The 16826-nt window shown below is 40.2% G+C and overlaps 1 protein-coding gene across 2 annotated transcripts in view; it reads left to right on the top strand.

Annotated features, from left to right (window-relative positions):
- Window positions 1-211: 211 nt before the first annotated feature.
- Window positions 212-16826, top strand: part of LOC102502757 (transmembrane protein 180) — a 41251-nt gene continuing 24636 nt past the window's right edge. Inside the window, exons 1-3 of one of the 2 annotated variants that reach the window (XM_006161093.3) lie at window positions 212-329; window positions 9033-9207; window positions 11239-11958. In XM_006161093.3, the coding sequence (XP_006161155.1) occupies window positions 9034-9207; window positions 11239-11958 (894 nt within the window). In that variant the 5' untranslated portion in view covers window positions 212-329; window position 9033. Of the gene's footprint in view, window positions 470-9032; window positions 9208-11238; window positions 11959-16826 lie in introns of both variants that reach the window. The other variant, XM_006161092.3, reaches the window with a different exon arrangement.

The raw sequence follows: 16826 nt of genomic DNA, 5'->3' as shown, positions 1-16826 counted from the left end.
CCGCAGCCGGGCCCAACGTGGCACTTTGGCAGAACCCTCCCCGGCCGGGGCTACGATTCAAACCCCCGGCGGCTCCTGGACCAATCGTGAGCGGACCACTGACTAACTGACAGAGACTTGCCCCAATAGCGTCTCTCCGAAGGCCCGCGGCTTGCCCGGTCTCCAGAGCAAGCAACCAATGGCAACTCCGGGAGGAACAAAGAAGGCGGGAAAAAGGCAAAGGGGTGCGGCCGAGAGCCCCGCCCCTCGCCTGCTGTGTGGCGTCTGGGAGCGAGTTCGGTGTTCTCGGTGCGGACACCGCGGTAGCGGCGATTTCCCGGGCCCCTGTGGTGGGTGTCCGGCGGCCCAGACCGTCAGTGAACCGGCTGCGCAGGCCGGAGGGGCCAGGAGTCGGTCTCAGAGCGGTGGGCCGTTGTCGAAGGGCGTCTTTTGTGCCGGCAGAAGGCGCAAAGGGTGCGAGGAGCCCGAGGTCCGCGCGCGCTTGGCCCTTATCGCATCTTGACTCCCAGATTTGCTCTCGGTGACGCGGAGACTCCGGGTGGTCCCGGAGCTTAGGGATGAGTAAACCCCAAGTGTCAGCTGTGTTCTCCTTGACATATGAGCCCTCTCCCCCAAGCCTCTGGGAATCGTACTGAGTCTCCCTAAGACTGTGGTCGGCAGAACCTCTTTGATAATCTGGGGACGGGAAGGGTGTTTTGACGCCGTCTCCTTGGGGAGAAAATTGCGTGCAATTTTGCAAGCAGTTTTGAAAAGGTTCGTGGCCCACGAGTTAAGCATCTGGAGTCATAACCTGGGGAGGCTGTCGTCCTCGCACTCCGGGTCATTAGGGCAGTGCGCGCTGTTGCCCACAGATGAAACACAGGAAATTCTGCAAGGGGTGTGAGTGTGTGTGTGTGGGTGGGTGGTGGTGGTGGTGGTGGTAAGCTTTTAGCATCGTCGTGAGACTACACGGAAACTGTTAGATCAGGTGGTAGACCCGAAGGTCAGTGTTTCCAGCGTCACCTTAAAGGTACAGGTGCAGCTGAGAGAAGACAGCGCGAGTATCGCTTTAACTTTATGGAACCAAACCAACAATAGAGGGTTCTTTGTACAAACACAAGGTAAAGCTATCAGTGATCGAAAGATTTTCCTAGAACATAAAGTAACAATAGAACATTTGGAAGAGGGAAGAGGACGGAGGAGTAGTGGTAGTTAAATCCTCTATCCCTGCAGTGAGTCTTCATGACACCTTGCACTGATAATTCAAAGAATCCTTTTTAGACATGGAGAGAGCTGCCAGAATTGAAATGGCAAACAATTGAAAATTTGCCTGAGGGAAAGGATGAATTGTGGCTGGGACCTTTGCATTAAAAAAAAATAAAACGCTCTGTGATATTTTCTTAAGTAGGTGCACATATTAATGTGCTTAAAAACTGAGGAAATTGGATCAGCAGGTGGCGTGGTGGTTAAAGGTGCTGGATTCCCACATGGTCCACCGCTGTTCGAGTCCCAGACCTGGCAGCTTGCTTTCTTGCTTTCCCTTTCTCTGTCTCTGTCTCTCTCTGGTCAATTTGAAAAAAAAAAATAGTGATAACAAATGGAATTAAATAAATACATAATTCTTTGAAAAAAAAATAGAGGAAATTGTGGGGCTGGCAGGTGGCGTGGTGGTTAAGGTACTGGATTCCACATGACTGACCATAGTTCGAGACCTGGCAACTTTCTTTCTCACTTTCTCTCTTTCTCTCTCTCTCTCTCTCTCTTTGTCTCTCTGCCTCTCTTTGGTCAAATTAAAAACAGCAAATAATTTTTTTAATAGAGAAAATTGTACGGAAGGAATTATAGATCCTCAAAATACTTTGTCTTTTTTGTAAGAGTGAATCACAATGTGGGTAATTTGGAGGAGGGGAAAAACTCACCCTAAATATTCTTATAGGTAACAACATTCACCTGTCCCTCTGTCTCCCCATCCTTGTTCAACCCAGTGTAACTTGTTGATGTTGTGAGAGTCAAACAGCTGGACTCCTGGAAAAGCCTTGCCAAGGACAAGAAGGCTTCCCTCACATTGAGGAGTTATTATGTGAAGTTTTACTCTTCAGTCCATAAGGAAGACTGTTAATAGAGTGCCAGGCCACAGTTGGTATTAGCAGAGAACCCTTTAGCAAATGATTTGCAGGAGAGATTATCTCCGCCGTGTTCACAGAGCTATGAAAATCAAAGAAACTATGAGGAAGTATTGTGACATTTTAAAATATAAGGCTGGGTCCCTGTTACTGATACTATTAAAATGCAGGTACAAAGGTATATAGTAGAATACCAGTTGAAAAATGTAGGCAAAACAATGATGTTAAAAAGTTATCGGGACTAGCAGTTAGCATAATGGCTATGTTGCTGAACTCCCATGTAGTCGACCGCGGTTGGAGTCCCAGACCCTGTGGCTTTAACTCATGCCAGGGTGTATGTGCGTGCATGCCTGAGATCCTGAGAGGAGAATGGAGGAGAAGGGATTGCGGCGTGTCCATCCCTCCTGGGGGGTGATTTCTTGCTTTCTGTCTCTTTGTCTCTCTCTGTCATTCTGGCAAGCGCACATGCCCTATAGCAAAAACCTCCAAAAAAAAAAAAGAAAGTTATGATAATAACAAGAATGGTAAATTCACACATTCTTTACTTTTAAATCTGAGTATACTAAAAGGCAAATTTCCTTAAAAACTCTTTTTAAAAGTTTACTTACACATTTCATGAGAGAGCGAGCGAGAAAGACAAAAACCCACAACAGTCTTTGCATCACAATCCACACATCCAGCCTCAGCCAGCCGGGGTCATGAGCAGGCCACGTGCCTGGTGGGTACAGACCTCAGAACCTTCTCATGTGGTCTCAGCATCTCTGAGCATTGGCCAACCATTGAACTGACCTGATCTTTATTTTTGCTAGAGGGCGGGTGTGCTAGTGAGAGAGACAGAAACAGCAGGAGAGGAGAAAGCACCTCATGGGGAATGATCATGCTGTAATCTCTTCCCTCCTCCTTTTGGGATCTGGGCATGCATGGATGTGTACATGATGTGTTTCTCAGGTCACTGGGTCCAGGACTCAAACAGCAGTGTGGTTGGCCATGTGTTATCTGGCTGCCTTAACCACCAAACCCCAGAGCCAGTCTCTTGATCTATTTTTTTTTTTTAACCACTGTGTTGAAAAGAAGAAAGTTGGGACCAGCAGTTAGCGTAATGGCTTTGTCGCTGGGCTCCCACGTAGTCGACCATGGTTCGTGTCCTAGAACCAGTGACTTAAACTCATGCTGGGCGCCTGTGCGTGCGTGCCCAAGATCCCGAGAGGAGAATGGAGGAGAAGGGATTGCGGCGTGACCATCCCCCCTAGGGGGTGATTTCTCGCTTTCTGTCTCTATGTCTCTCTGTCTGGTGAGCGCACGCGCCCTATAGCAAAAACCTCTTCAAAAAAAAAGGAAGTTAAGCACCCTATAAATCCTCTTCTGCTCTAGTTGTCAATATCCAGATAGAGATGCTATTTCAGAGCCAAATAAAAATAATTTAAAACCAGGGCCAGTCGTATTTTATTTAACAATGGGGATATGTTCTGAGAAATGTGTTGTCACACGATTTCCTCATGTGTGAACACCATGGAGTGTATTTACACGCACCTAGAATGGCCTACTTACTACACACGTGCACTGTATGGTATTGCCTATGTGTTCCTCACAGGACCACCGTCATGTACGTGGTGTCACTGCCTGAAACATTGTGTGGTACACGACTGCACCTTAGTCATTACAGATAGAACCCTGTAGAGAGAGGAGATTGTGTTTAGAGATGGCCAGTGCTGATTTATGGAAGCTGAAAGAGTAGTATCATGCATCTGACCTTAGTCACCGATCCACAAGATGGAAAGTGCTGAGTGTCTTCTTCACGGCAAACTGAAGCTTATTTTAACTCGAAATAGGAAGTGTATTGGAATGCTCTTTAACAGTTTTCCCTTTAGAAAGAGAGAGAAAGGGACCTGGAGAATTAAAATTACAGTAAAAACAAAAATCCGGAAAGACTTTATGCTTTTTCGCTTGTTTTTGTTGTTGTTCTTGTTGTTTTGTTTTGTTTTGTTTTGTTTTTCCAGCTGGTTCTTTTAAAGAAACTCCCACCCCTGGAAAAATGTGTGATTTTAAAAAATTATTTTAATTTAATTTTATTCATTATTATTTTAATTTGACCAGAGAGAGGGAAAGTGAGAAAGCAAGCCACCAGGTCCAGAACTTGAACTGTGGTCAACTATGTGAGAGTCCAGTGCCTTAATCATCTGCTCGTCTCCCAAACCCCCCAAAAAATTTGACAAAAACTTTATTGAAAAGGCAATGTTGGGACTAGCAGTTAGTGTAATGGCTATGTCGCTGGACTCCCATGTTGTCGACCACAGTTCAAGTCCCAGACCTGGTGGCTTAAAACACGCCAGGCACGTGTGCGTGCGTGCCCAAGATCCCGAGAGGAAAATGGAGAAGGGATTGTGGCGTGGCCATCTCCCCTGGGGGGTGATTGCTCGCTTTCTGTCTCTATGTCTCTCTCTGGTGAGCGCACACGCCCTATAGCAAAAACCTCTAAAAAAAAAAAAAGGCAATGTTAACTGTCAGAGCTAAAAACCCTATTTTGAATGGGTCTTCATTATTCCTTTATTTATTTATTTATTTGCTATAGGGCATATCCACTCACTAGAGAAAGAGAGAGAGGGAAATTGAGAAATCACCCCTGAGGCAGGATGGCATGCCATAATCCCCTCTCCATTCTCCTTTTGGGATTTTGGGCACAGATGCTTATGCACCTGGTGTGATTTTCAAGCCGCCAGGTCCAGAACCCAAACTTTAGTCGACCATGTGGAATCCAGCCACCTTAACCTCCACACTACCTGCTGGCCCTTAAAGTCTAATTGGTCATTATGTAAAAGCTATCATAAGTAGCTACTTCAATGACATCAGTACCAAATTAGTGACTCCCAAGTTGTTCTAAAAGGAGTTGGGGCATTCAGTTAATTATTCACCTATATTTAGTGCGGTTGCTCAGCCTAATCATTATACCATTTTGCTACTTTTAAACTCTTCTGTAGAAAACATATTGTAGTAAAGAAGAACTAGCTTCAGAAATCTTTGTTGTTGCTTGTAAAGATATGTTGCTCCTGCTCTTTTGTGTTTTGTAAGTAGAGGAAAATCATTTAAGGAAAATTTTTAGATAGTAGTGATGGCTTTTTAAAAATCATAAGTAGTGATTTTCAGTTTGATACTTAAATAAGTATTTACTATGATGAAAGTAGTCTAAAACAAAATATTGATGGTTCCTTCTGTAGAAGGAAAAAAGGAAAATTTTCCTTCCTCTCTCTCTGCCTGTATATTTATATAAACAATGTAAAGTTTAGACTATAGAGTTTTTCATAATGCTACTAAAATATTGTATTCTTGTTTCAGACAGGCTGGGTGCTTATCTCGAAATCTTGGACAAAATATTTGAAAAAAAAACCATATTTGAACTCAAACTCAGGGAGCTTATGACTTTTGCAGGATTATGAGTTTATAAATATCTGCCTTCTGACTTAATGATAGATCAGTTCAGGAAGGTGTGGCATGCTTCTTGTTTTAGCAGGCCTAAAATAAAGCTAAGAAAAAGAACAATGCTTAATTTTGGTAGACTAAATTTATATCCTGGCTTTTGGTTCTACTGACTCTGTTGTTTTTGGCTGTCTTAATGACCAAGCCACCTTCAGCCTCAATCTTCATTCTCACTTAAGCCCAAAGTGGAGTGGGGTCCCTAGAGTGTGGTCTTTCCTCATAGTCTTTTTAAAATTTTTTAAAAAAACTTATTTAAGTCCATGTGTTATATCATTTCTTTAATTTGACCAGAGAGAGACAGAGATAGAGAGAAAGAGAAAGCGAGAAAACAAGTTGCCAGTTCTGGGATTCAAACCATGAAAGAAGAACTAGCTTCAGAAATCTTTGTTGTTGCTTGTAAAGATATGTTGCTCCTGCTCTTTTGTGTTTTGTAAGTAGAGGAAAATCATTTAAGGAAAATTTTTAGATAGTAGTGATGGCTTTTTAAAAATCATAAGTAGTGATTTTCAGTTTGATACTTAAATAAGTATTTACTATGATGAAAGTAGTCTAAAACAAAATATTGATGGTTCCTTCTGTAGAAGGAAAAAAGGAAAATTTTCCTTCCTCTCTCTCTGCCTGTATATTTATATAAACAATGTAAAGTTTAGACTATAGAGTTTTTCATAATGCTACTAAAATATTGTATTCTTGTTTCAGACAGGCTGGGTGCTTATCTCGAAATCTTGGACAAAATATTTGAAAAAAAAACCATATTTGAACTCAAACTCAGGGAGCTTATGACTTTTGCAGGATTATGAGTTTATAAATATCTGCCTTCTGACTTAATGATAGATCAGTTCAGGAAGGTGTGGCATGCTTCTTGTTTTAGCAGGCCTAAAATAAAGCTAAGAAAAAGAACAATGCTTAATTTTGGTAGACTAAATTTATATCCTGGCTTTTGGTTCTACTGACTCTGTTGTTTTTGGCTGTCTTAATGACCAAGCCACCTTCAGCCTCAATCTTCATTCTCACTTAAGCCCAAAGTGGAGTGGGGTCCCTAGAGTGTGGTCTTTCCTCATAGTCTTTTTAAAATTTTTTAAAAAAACTTATTTAAGTCCATGTGTTATATCATTTCTTTAATTTGACCAGAGAGAGACAGAGATAGAGAGAAAGAGAAAGCGAGAAAACAAGTTGCCAGTTCTGGGATTCAAACCATGGTTGGCCATGTGTGAATCCAGCGCTCTTAACTATCACGCCATAGTCTTTTTTTTTCTTTAAAGAATTATTTTATTTCATTTATTATCATCATTATTATTTGTTTAATTTGATCAGAGAGAGAGAGAAAGTAGGAAAGCAAGCTGACCATGGGACTAGAACCGTGGTCAGCCATGTGGGAGTCCAGTGCTTTAACCACCATGCCACCTGCTGGCCCCACACCATAGTCTTTTAAAGTCAGAGATGTTGGATGACCTCCACAAAATGGTGCTTGCATTTTTAAAGTGTTTTGAGACCCATATAATGATGAAAAACCTCAGATTTGTATTTTACGATTATAGCACATCTAAAACATTTTAAGAATACAAGTACACATGTGGGTAAATTATTCTTTCACTTTACAGACAATGCTTAGTATGCATATGGGTTTAATAACTTCCTTTGATAATTCTGGGGCCCTCCCATCCATAGAATTAGAATCATTCTTGGGTCTGTCATTTTGATATCTAGCAAAGTGAAGCTTAGAGATCTTGGATAATTTACTCATTTGAGCCAAAATGCTCACTTGACCCTTGTAACTTGCCATCCTTTTTTGTAAGTAGGTGGGCAATGAAAACTGAAACACCTGCTTAATTATTCTCTTGGCTCTTTAAAATTAAAGCAGAGGCCCATGGATTATTCAAGCAAGTAACATTCCTTGAATTATCTGAATATTTATCTGTTTTCTGACTCAGTAAGATAGTGGAGATATAAGTATTCCAGTAAGCCAGGGACAAAATAAGATTATAGTGTTCTCTTAAAACAATAATCAAGGGACCAGCAGATGGCAGAATGGCTACATTGCTGACTCCCATGTGGTTGACTGTAGTTTGAGTCCTGGACTCAGCAGCTTAAACTCATGCTGGGTGCCTATGCATGTGTGCCCAAAATCCCAAGAGGAGAATGAAGGAGAAGGGATTGTGGTGTGACCATCCCACCTGGGGGGTGATTTGTCACTTTCTGTCTCTCCGTCTCTCCAGCAAGTGCTTGTACCCTATAGCAAAAATCTCACTTAAAAAACAAAACAAAACAGAAAACAAAAACCTAAAACTATAATCAAGATCATAGGAAAGATGAAGCCATGCCTACCTCTTGTTTGCTTGATCTTTTTGTTTTCCAGTTGTATAAATCAAAGGGTAAAACAATAGACTAGATATAAGAGAGAGATAAGAGAGGCAGCTACATCAGAGAAGGGTCAGAATGTGTTATTTCTATATCCATTTTAGATGTCCTTTGGGTCAGAGCTACACAGTCTATTAGGAGAAAATAAAGAATAAGTTTTCAAATGCAATTTTTTTTTTTTGAGAGGTGTTTGCTATAGAGTGTGTGTGCTCTCCAGAGAGACAGAGAGAAAGAAAGCAAGAAATCCCCCCCCAGGAGGGGATGGCCATGCTGCAATCCCTTCTCCTCCATTCTCCTTTCGGGTTCTTGGGCATGCACGTACATGCGCCTGGTGTGAGTTTAAGCTGCCGGGTCCGGGACTCGAACCGTGGTTGACTACATGGGAGTCCAGCGACAAAACCATTTTGCTAACTGCTGGTCCCTCAAATGCAATTGTGAACTAATGAATGGATGACTTTATACTAGCCTGAGGGACTTATCTATTCTTTCTCTCTAAAGGCTGTCACCTCATTGTTCTTCTGTTGCATCCTCCCAAGTAGGGAGGATAATAACACCATAAATATATCTTTCTGATCACTAGTTAAGCATGTCCAAACTCCTGGATAAATCTCACTCTATACATTTGAAGCGACGTTAAAAATTTAAGTAGAGTCACATCCTATGCAAATTTGGGTTCCTGGCAACATCTTAAACATTGAGTGAAAGTAAAGTGTTCAATCTGGTGACATATTCAAAACTAAAAAATGAACTAGTGAGACCAGGCTGTGACCCGGTAGTTATGTGAGCTGGATCCCACATGGCTGACTGCATGTTACAAGTCCCAGACTGGGTAGCTTGAAAAACACACTGGATGTCTGTATGCATGCCCAAATTTCTCACAGGAGAGGTAGATGACGGAGAAGGGATTATGGTGTGACCATTCCCCATTAGAGAGTGCTTTCCCTCTCTCTCTCTTTCTGTCACTGTTTCTCTTCAGTGAGCACATGTGCCCTCTGACAAATTAAAGAATAAGAATTAGCTAGTGTTCAATGGAATTTTTCTACCCATTATCTATTGTATGTAAAGAGTGAATTTTAACTCTTTTTTTTTTTTCAACAAAAGGATGAAGAATTCACCTGCATGGAATATGACATTTTTAAATATTAATCCCATTGTCTGGGCATACTCTATGATAACATTGGGCACTGAAATGTTAAGTTCTGTCTTCAGTTTCTACTATGTGAAACTTTATTTACAACTGTACAGGATTTCAGATGTGGCCTTTTATCAAGCCCAGGTGAGATGGAATTTCTACTGTCCTTTCACACAGGGCAGACCTTTACTTCCTCATAAATGTGTATTACTATAATTTGCCAAAGAGCTGTTTCTTCATATAGCCAAAAGAGTTATCAAGAAAAATTTCTTTATGTCCAAAGCTCTCTGTTTGAGGGCAAAGATAATTTTTTTTAAAAAAAAGATTGCCATTTAAAACACAAAATCTTCAGAATGTAAAAGATAAGTTTTGGTTTATCTGGAAAATTAACTTATATGGAACTGTCATTATAAAGATGTTCTGTGTCTTGAAAAAGGTCCATGGTATACACAAATGTATTGGTTCCCAATTAGATGGTCAAGATGAATAGAGTTCATGGTTTTAAAATTGTAATATCTGACACCAACTGGGTACATGTAGAAAATTTAATGCTAAGCATAACAAGCCAGATGATGAAAGACAAACATTATATGTCCCCACTCAATATATACTGAGCCTGAACTTTATGGCAGAAGCTGAAAGAGTGGAAGGTATAATAAAAGAGGCAGCAAGAATAGATACCAGAGACTGTATAGGATGTGGGGTGGACAGTTGGGAATGGGAGGGAGAAGCTTAGGAAAAAAATATGTAACAGACATAAGAATGATATGGTATGCTGTAAAGACAATAAATGTAAGTATATATATGTGTGTGTGTGTGTGTGTGTGTGTGTGTGTGTAAAACCTTATATTTTATAATGTTACTCATTTATTCCTGACAACAACAAACTTATTAAATCCATTTTAGATGGTACACATTGATATTTTAATCTTCTTGAATGAAGCTATTGGGTTGGCAGAAAAGTCATGCATTTTTGCATAGAAAAACAGAAAAATATGTCATGACTTTTCCGAAAGCCTGATATGTAAAACTATGCCTTGCGGCCCTCACCCTTTACAGTTGCATGGCCCTGTGTGCCATTGTTGGGAGGCTCTCTAGCATAATGATTGATAGCACAGGTTCTGGGGTTGTCTGCTTTGGTTCAGACCTTTCCTCTACTGTTGATTAACTAGGCAAATTGCTTAACTTCTCTGGTCCTTAGTTTGCTTATTTGTGAAGTGGGGCTTCTGATAGCAACTGTCTCATGGGATTGTTTTTAAGTCTTTGATAAAATAATGCATGTAAACTTGGAAGAATGACTGCATACAAAGTGAATGCACATTGGTTTTTGTATGATATTAGCTGTTATTAATATTCCTTTAAAATATTTATTTTATTTTATTTATTTACTCATTTATTTTAATTTGATGAGAGAGAATTCTTGAATGAAGCTATTGGGTTGGCAGAAAAGTCATGCATTTTTGCATAGAAAAACAGAAAAATATGTCATGACTTTTCCGAAAGCCTGATATGTAAAACTATGCCTTGCGGCCCTCACCCTTTACAGTTGCATGGCCCTGTGTGCCATTGTTGGGAGGCTCTCTAGCATAATGATTGATAGCACAGGTTCTGGGGTTGTCTGCTTTGGTTCAGACCTTTCCTCTACTGTTGATTAACTAGGCAAATTGCTTAACTTCTCTGGTCCTTAGTTTGCTTATTTGTGAAGTGGGGCTTCTGATAGCAACTGTCTCATGGGATTGTTTTTAAGTCTTTGATAAAATAATGCATGTAAACTTGGAAGAATGACTGCATACAAAGTGAATGCACATTGGTTTTTGTATGATATTAGCTGTTATTAATATTCCTTTAAAATATTTATTTTATTTTATTTATTTACTCATTTATTTTAATTTGATGAGAGAGAAAGTGAGAAAGCAAGCTACTAGGTCTGGGATGTGAACCATTGTCAGCCATGTTGGGAGTCCAATGCCTTAACCACACCTGCCAGGCCCAGGTGTTATTAATATTTCAGCTGGTTCTGAAAACACTTTTTATTTGTTTGTTTTTATTGATCAGTTTTGGTTATTTCATGTAAGTAAAAAAAATTTTCAGGAGTCATTTTCATCTTGTACTGAATGTGATAGTTTATACCTAATGCATTGAAATAATCCTTGCTTTTTTTTTTTTCCTCCCTAGATAATTTTGATGGTCTGGAATATTCTTAATAACTTGACTGGGTATTTTCAAAACTTTAAGGCCGATTGCTGTTTAAGTCGCCATGGGTCTGTCTTGTGCGGTGCCCTTTTATATGCAATAGCCTTTCTGCTTCCTTGGTTCCCTTGGAAATACTATCAAGAAGGTGACTGGCTCAGTGGACTTCACCTGACAGTATCATTATGCGCTTTTGATAGCACACTTACTTATATTCAGCAAGCCCAGTGTACACTGTTTGTGGAGATTTTCACTAGACACGAAAGTCGGCTTCAACTTACTGAAATTAACCCAGTGGCATCACTAGTCGGATCTACCAGTATCCTTTTCTGTGGCCTCGTCTCCAATAACATGGAAAGTTTGCCCAATTTTCAAGCTATTGCTATTGTCATTGCCTTTCTGGGTGCTGCCAGCCTTTACACTGGCATGCGCAGTGTGAGACTCCTTGAACCTAAAAGAAGCCTGGAGGAAAACTTCTTGGAAACTGACGAGGATCTTGCCTGTGCCTCTGTGGTCTTATGGATGAGACAGATCTTGTCCCAGAAAAACTTTTACCTTTTTCTGATTATGAATTTCTTCCAAGTCTTCCACTTAACTTTTTTCAACAACTTTATGATAATCTTTACAGATAATCTCATTCCTAGAAATGTCCTTTCTTCTACCATGAGAAGCATCATGTATGGCACAGGTTTTATTTTCCCACAGGTATGTGATAATTCTTCATACAGTTTTCTACAGAGATTAAATACTTGATTCTTAGCCGGCTGAGGAAGTTAGAAACATGATTATATCGGTAGTTTGAAAAATGACACAATTATTAAGAAACCTGAAGATTGAGAGCCCTGAACATAGGACTCAGTAGAAACATAATGGGAAAAAGAGATGAAAGGAAAAAAAAGAAAGAGAACCTAATGACAGTTGAGCTATACAGTATTTTAAGCATTCTAGCTTTTGAATTTTGTTCCCTAAGCTTTCTTATTTAAACCTCAGCAGAACTATGGAGGACACTAAATGACTTCCTGTGCACATGTAGGTTTTTATAAAAAAAAATTATTTATGTAATTTTATTTATTATTTTTTAAATTTTGCTATAAGGAATGTGTGCTCACCAGATTGAGATGGGGAGAGAGAGAGAGAGTGAGGGAAAGTGAGAAACCAAGCTACCAGGTCTGGGACTTGAACCACAATCACCAATGTAGGAGTAGAGTACCTTAACCACCACACCATCTGCTGACTCTGAGCATGTAGTTTTGCTTTCTTCAAACAGGTAAGATTTCTGTAACTGTGGGACCAGCAGGTGGTGCTGGACATTCCCATATGGCTGACCATGGTTCGAGTGGACCTGATAGCTTGCTTTCTCACTTTTTTTCTCCTTGTCTCTGGTCAGATTAAAACAGATGAATGAATGGATGAAATGAAATAAACAATTCTTTTAGAAAAAGGATTTCTGTAACTGTTAATGGAAAAAGAGTTAAATGATCAAGAATGAAGCCAATTTTCAAAACACCTGGCTGAAAGCCCCAGATTTTCAGAATATTTTTAAAAAGTCCATGATCGTGGCCATAATTGTAGAGGGCTCATCCTCCTTCAGAATATATACAGATTAGATTGTTGGGAGAGCTGATATATTGCTCCCCTTAACCTAAATATATTCCTTAAAATTATGACTTAATCTTGCTTGTGATGTGAATTTTGTTCTATTTTCAAATTAGGAGACAAATCAAACAGTTTACCTATACTCTTCAGGAAATAAGTTATTCTAGGTAGACTAGTTCTCACTATTTACCAGCTTTTAAAAATATTTAAACCACTTGAGATAGAAGCAGTTCTAAAATGTTTTAAGTGTTGACAGTTACTGAAGCAAAGTATGTAGTTTGGAATTTGCCTTTCTGCTATGATCTCAAGGTCTTCGTGGTTACTGTATACACCACAATAATGACAGCTCACAGTATGTGAGTGCTTACCATGGCCATGGGCTTCGCCAAGCACATTGGACACCGTTTCTCATGCAAGCCTCATAACAATCCGGGAGTGATTCTTCTCTCCTAATAGATGAGAAAAGGGTGGTGCAGAGGCTGCCTTTGCAGCCATGCACTCTAAGATTCTATCTCTGAAATGCTCTGTGTTTACATCATTTATTCAGCAGACGGAATTTCATTTTTGGCTTATCGGTATAGTCCCAGGTATGTGTGTGCATGATAACAGGATACTCCCCCTGGCAGAACAATTTGAAGTGTGTCAGGTTTTTTGCTCCTGGTTGTAACAACCTAGAATGGGAAACTATTTGAGTTCCTGTCACTGCTTGTTATTTGCTATCAGATTCTAGGGTATATATATTTTCTCACTTTAAACCAAGTACTTGCCTATAGTTTCTTCATTTCATCATGTTAAAAAAAATTTCTTAAACCCTTACGTAGAAGGGTTTATGGGGACATGTTCACTTGCCGGAGAGACACAAAGAGACAGAGAGAGGAGAAAGCACCCCCCATGGGGAATGGTCATGTTACAATCCCTTCTCTTCTATTTCTCCCTGCTTTTGGAGTTTGGGGCATCCCCCCCCCACACACACACACACACACTTGTTCAGCATCTTTCTTCCTTTCTTTTAAAAAATACGTTTATCTTTAAAGATCCAAAATTTTGCAAGACACATGGATATACCCAGAACTAGTTGGAAATATACATCTCAGAAGTGCTGCTGCCAGCCTGAGGTTGGGTAAAGGACTCCCTTAGTAGAATCTAGTCCAACCTCATGGTAGCCTAAGTTGTTTGGCATGTTTCTCAAGTCACTGGATCCAGGACTCAAACCGTGTAGTCAGCCATGAAAGATCTAGCTGCTTTATCCACCAGGCCACAGTGCCAACTTGAGTAGATGCATTTTAAAGAACAGCTTTATTGAGATTTGATTCAAGTACCATGAAAACAACTCATTAAAAGCAAACAACTCAGTGTATTTTAACATAATCATGTGCCACATCATTACATTTTGGTCAATGGACCACACGTATGACAATGGTCTCAAGAGCATATAGACTATAACATAAAGTTTAGGGGGCCAGCAGGTGGCATGGTGGTTAAGGGGTTGGATTCCTACATGGCCAACTATAGTTCGAGTCTCACACCCAGAGGCTTGAAAATTACACTGGATGCATGTGTGTGCATGCCCAGAAATCCAGGAGGAAAATGGAAAAGAAGGGGCCACAGTAGGGCCATGCCTTCTGAGGGTGATTTCTCACTTTATCTTTCTTTTTTTTTTTTTTTTTTTTGAGAGGTTTTTGCTATATGGCATGTGCGCTCACCAGACAGACAGAGAGAGACAGAGAGACAGAAAGCAGAAAATCACCCCCCGGGGGGATGGCCACGCCGCAATCTCTTCTCCTCCATTCTCCTCTTGGGATCTTGGGCACACACGTACGCACACACACCCAGTGTGAGTTTAAGCCACCAGGTCTGGGACTCGAACCATGGTCGACTACATGAGAGTCCAGCAACATAGCCATTATGCTAACTGCTGGTCCCTCTCACTTTCATATCATATATATATATATATATATATATATAGAGAGAGAGAGAGAGAGAGAGAGCATAGGTATGTACTAGGTTATGCTGTGTAGGTCATACTAGCTCTATGATGTTACCGCAATGACAAAATCACCTACAATACATTCCTCAGAACATATCCTCATTGTTAAGCAACATGTACCTGTACTGTAAGAGTTGTGTGACCAGCACCTTAATCAATTTTAGAACATTTTCAGCACCCTAAAAGAAGCAGTCAGTGCCCATTCCACTCTCTCCTAATAACCTAGTAACCACTAATTTACTTTCTATCTCTATGGATTTGCCTATTCCAGACATTCATATGAATGGAATCATATGATATGCATTTTTTGGTGACTGTTTTCTTTCACTTAGCATGATTTTAAGGTTCATCAATGTTGTAGCATATGAGTACTTCATTCTTTTTAATGACTGAATAATTTTCCAATATATAGACATGTCACATTTTTTTATCTATCAATTAATGGGCATTTGTGTTGTTTCAGTTTTGGGCTATTAACAAGTAATGATGCTGTGAACATTAATATAAAAAGTTTTGCATGGGCATATATTTTCATTTCTTTTGGGTTTATATCTAGGAGTGGAATAGCTGTAACATATGGTAACTCTGTTTCACATTTTCAGATATTGACAAACTGTTTTCCAAAGCAGCCATATTTCATTCCCACCAATAGTGTACAATAGTTCCAGTTTCTCTGACTACTCACCAATATTTGTTATTTTTTCTCTTTTAGTTATAGCCATCAGAGTTGTGGGAATGACATATCATTGATTTTTTTTTGTTTTTGCCTTTTTTTTTTTGCCATAGGACACATGTGTTTGCCAGAGAGAGAGAGAGACTCAGAGATAGAGAAGAGAGAAAGTGAAAAATCACTCCCCAAAGGGAATGGCCGCACCACAATTCATTCTCCTCTTGGGATTTTTGGGCACACATGCACATGTGCTTGGCATGATTTTCAAGTCACCAGGTCTAGGACTCAAACTATAGGGCATGTGCGCTCGTCAGATATACAGAGAGAGACAGAGAGATAGAAAGCGAGAAATCACCCCCCGGGGGGATGGCCATACCGTAATCCCTTCTCCTCCATTCTCCTCTCAGGATCTTGGGCACACATGCACGCACACACGCCCATGTGCCTGGCGTGAGTTTAAGCCACTTAGTCTGGGACTTGAACCGCGGTTAACTACATGGGAGTTCAGCAACATAGCCATTATGCTAACTGTTGGTCCCCACAAGTGGTCTTAAAGTAAACATGAAGACTTGAACCTCTTGATTTGCATGACTTTGAGAGGTTCTCTGGGTCAAGTGAGTAGTGAACCATTTTCAAAGATCATTTCGGGCCATTTACAAGAAGAGCCCTCACTGATGTTTTGATTTATAGTTATTCATGTTGAGTATCTTTTTTTTTTTTTTAAAAAAAAAAAGGATTATTTTATTTAACTTTATTTATTTAAAACATTTTGACCAGAGAGGGACAGGTTGAGAGAGAGAAAGAGAGAAAAAGTAAGAAAGCAAGCCACCAGATCCGGTCCTTGAACCACAGTTGGCCATGTGGGAGTCCAGTGCCCTTAACCACTACACCACCTGCTAGTCCCTGAGCATCTTTTTATATCCTATTGGCCATTTGTGTATGTTTTTTGGAGAAATATCTATTCAGCTCATTTGTCCATTTTTATATAGGTTATTTGTCTTTTTTTTAGAGAGATATTTTTGCTATAGGGCATGTACACTCCCCAGAGATACAGAGAGAGACAGAGAGACAGAAAGTGAGAAATCACCTCCCAGGGAGTATAGCCACACTGCACTCCCTTCTCTTCCATTCTCCTCTTGGGATCTTGGTCATGCACATACACATGCCTGGTGTGAGTTTTAAGCCACCAGGTCCAGGACTCGAACCACAGTCAACTACATGAGAGTCCAGCAATATAACCATTCCACCATCTGCTGGTCCCAGGTTATTTGTCTTTTTATTCAATTGTAATCGTTCTTCATATATATATATATATATATA

This window comes from Tupaia chinensis, unplaced genomic scaffold (assembly GCF_000334495.1).
Source record: "Tupaia chinensis unplaced genomic scaffold, TupChi_1.0 Scaffold138136_1, whole genome shotgun sequence".
NCBI lineage: Eukaryota > Metazoa > Chordata > Mammalia > Scandentia > Tupaiidae > Tupaia > Tupaia belangeri.
The sequence above is the reverse complement of the archived record's forward strand: the minus strand, read 5'-3'. Positions and strand labels throughout refer to the sequence as shown.